The sequence below is a fragment of the Bactrocera dorsalis genome, chromosome 2 (genome assembly GCF_023373825.1).
Source record: "Bactrocera dorsalis isolate Fly_Bdor chromosome 2, ASM2337382v1, whole genome shotgun sequence".
Classification (NCBI taxonomy): Eukaryota; Metazoa; Arthropoda; class Insecta; order Diptera; family Tephritidae; genus Bactrocera; species Bactrocera dorsalis.
The window spans coordinates 49283233-49286149 of NC_064304.1; the positions used below are offsets into that span (position 1 = coordinate 49283233).

General features: G+C 39.5%; 1 protein-coding gene across 1 annotated transcript; it reads right to left on the bottom strand.

Annotated features, from left to right (window-relative positions):
* Nucleotides 1-449: 449 nt before the first annotated feature.
* Nucleotides 450-1758, bottom strand: LOC125776192 (uncharacterized). The gene is made up of 2 exons (XM_049447153.1): nucleotides 872-1758; nucleotides 450-773 (listed from the first exon to the last, which is right to left on the bottom strand). The coding sequence occupies exons 1-2, from the start codon at nucleotides 1754-1756 to the stop codon at nucleotides 747-749; spliced, it is 912 nt and encodes a 303-aa protein (XP_049303110.1). The 5' UTR covers nucleotides 1757-1758; the 3' UTR covers nucleotides 450-746.
* Between the last annotated feature and the right edge of the window lie 1159 nt (nucleotides 1759-2917).

A 2917-nucleotide genomic window follows, 5' to 3' on the forward strand; every position in this document is an offset into this window, starting at 1 on the left:
AGGCATAAGGTGATCGACTTGGTCTAATTATTCCTTCTTTTAACAAATCATCTACTATTGCTTTTATTTCATTTCTCTCTTTATGGCATAATCGTCTTGGTCTACAGTATATAGGAGTTTCATGCGTAAGGTTAATTTTCATAAGATATTCTAAAGGCTTAACTTTTTCTGAAGGAAATTCGAAATAAACTTCTGTTATTGTTTGTCGCAACTCTGATGACAACCTTGACGGAAGATGTGGATTAATGTCTAAGGAATTCAAATCGGAAGGCACAATAGCACATAAATTTGCAAATTCTAACTCCATCGGGCTGATATTTGACTTTTCTTCAGTGTGTTTCACTATTATTTTCTCTTTCTCCCTTGTAACACCCCCTTGATTAAGCGATTCAATTGTACTCCTTGTGTGACAGAAGTGAGTGGCCAATAAATCAAATGAACACAGAACATCAGTAAGTTTTGACTCTAACTTCGTACAAATGGCAGCTTTATTTAATTCTTTCAATCTTTTCGTATCATAAATGTATTTTATTTGACACATTGTAATATTTGCTTTTTTCATAAAATCACGGCCTACAAGCATCGGTATTGACATAAGATTATTCGGCAAGGTTAATAATTTCTGATTGATTGATTGATTTCGGAAGTTTATTTTGCAATTGATATTCCCATACGTCTTGAGTCTATCATTTCCTAGGCCATTGTACTGAGTCTCTTTCAATTGATTTGGTAATTCGAATGGAACTTCACTCCGTTTGATTAAACTGCGGGGGCTGCCCGAATCAAATAAACAAAAAATATTTTTATTTAATTTAAAGTTTTTACTGTGTTCACTGTGTTCACGGTTAGGCTTATCAAAAACAACACTTACCATTTGCATTTCACTAATTGGTTCCACTCTAGCATCATTCATTCCGTTGGCATTAAGGACGGCAGCAACAGTGGTACGGTGTGGGCATTCACGATACACATGTTCGGTGGATGAGCACTTAAAACAGGAGTTCGCTGGTCGTTTCGGCAGTGGACATTGGCTTTGATAATGCCCGAATTTGGAGCAATTGTAGCATCGGATTGTTTCCATGGTTGGAGCTGCGGTAGGGCGAACTGACGTGGCGTTGGCCGCATTTGATCGATGAGTTGTTGGCTGAAGTGCACTGGCCGCATTACGATTAATTATTGCTATTTGTTTTGATCCTAATGGTGGTTGGAAGCGTAGACGTTCATATCGTTCCGCAAATTCCTTCAGTTCATTAATAGAGCGTGCTGGAAACAAATGACCGATTCTTGATGAAGTGTCACCTGTTCCACTAATAATCATTTCGATCAATTCGTCTTCCGTAATTTTTGAATACATCGCTATCTCTTGCATATCCAAAATGTAACGATGGGTGGTTTCATCAGGGCGTAAGCGTCGATTTTTCAGCAGTTGATACACTTCATTCATTGTGCGCATGCGGCCAAATTCACTAATAAGTTTAGCTTTGAGCTCTTCATAATCGGATACCGTAATCGTGCGTGCAAAAACCTGGGCTGTTCCACTCAACATACGACGACATGCAATGAATTTCATACGCTCATCGAATTGCAGCATTGCAAAAGCATCATCCAAGTCACTAATCCACTTATTCACATCGTAATGGTCATCGGCTGTAAATTTAGACATCATTGATTCAATGACACTTACGTCAGTCCAACGGGTTTTTGCAGCAGGTGCTTGCTGTTGTAGCGTAAGTTGATTAATCTCTGCTTGAAGCATCAACAGTTTCGCGTTTTTTACGCAATTGGATCAGCAATCGTTCGGTCTCATCTTCGTCCAAATTGTTTGAAATTGTAGCACTTGGAACAACGGTATTCATTTGCACGGTTGTTACAGCAGTGGACAATTGGGCACTTGTTGTAGCAGTAGCCGATGGACCACTTGAAACAACAACACTCATAGCGGGGGTAGTTACCAATGCACGTGTATCAGCAGTTGACAATTTAGCACTGACATAAGCGGCAGTTGTTGTTACATCTGTAAGCACATTTGAATTTTGAACACTCGTAGTGGCGATGAACGTAGGTACACTCGTAACAACAGGTTGAATTGATTGCACAATCGTAGCGGGAATTGAAGTTTGAGTATTTTTGTCGGCGGCGGCATCTGGATCTTCAAGGGCATTCGCGTTTTCCTCTTTTTCACTTGCTTTCGTTACCTCGGAAATGTATTCATCATATAGCGGTCGCAACTGGTTCATCGTGGCATCAGGATCGAATTGAATACCCGTTTGCAGTAGCACTTTCATGACTTGGGCACGTGATAACAAATTCGACATCGTGGCAGCAACAACAACAATCAGGAAAAAAAAAACGTGGTAAATGCACTGTCTACAGAAAACGTGAAATGAAAAACGAAGAATTCTGGTTTCGGCAGTGTTTTTTTTGTTTAATTATGCGGCAGTCGATTTAAATTAACTCGATCCCACTTCTGAGATGTGATGGCCGGAATCAATTAATTTAAATTTTTATTTCGTACGTGCGCAGCACGTCTCGCTTCGTTGACAGTCAGTTTTAAAGAGAACGATAAAACTCATTCGCCCAGCAAAGCACACAAGACATTCCCAATTCACAATTGACACTTCTTACAGCAGTCGTTCATTCTATTACATTCATCGCATTCTCTTACATTCTATTACATTCTATTGCACTCTTACAAAACAAACAGATTCTTCACCAAAAATCACAAACAGTTGGCAAAGGCAAAATTCGCTCATTACCGCAACAATGTCTTCTTTATTATCGTAGACGTTTGATTGTATTGCTGATATATTGCGGCCACTTGTCAGTTATGTATAATGCAAAACTTTTACTGATTGAACATGGGCAGCATATATCATGCGCCATCAGCAACAGTGCAACAGCGTTAGCGGCAAAACAG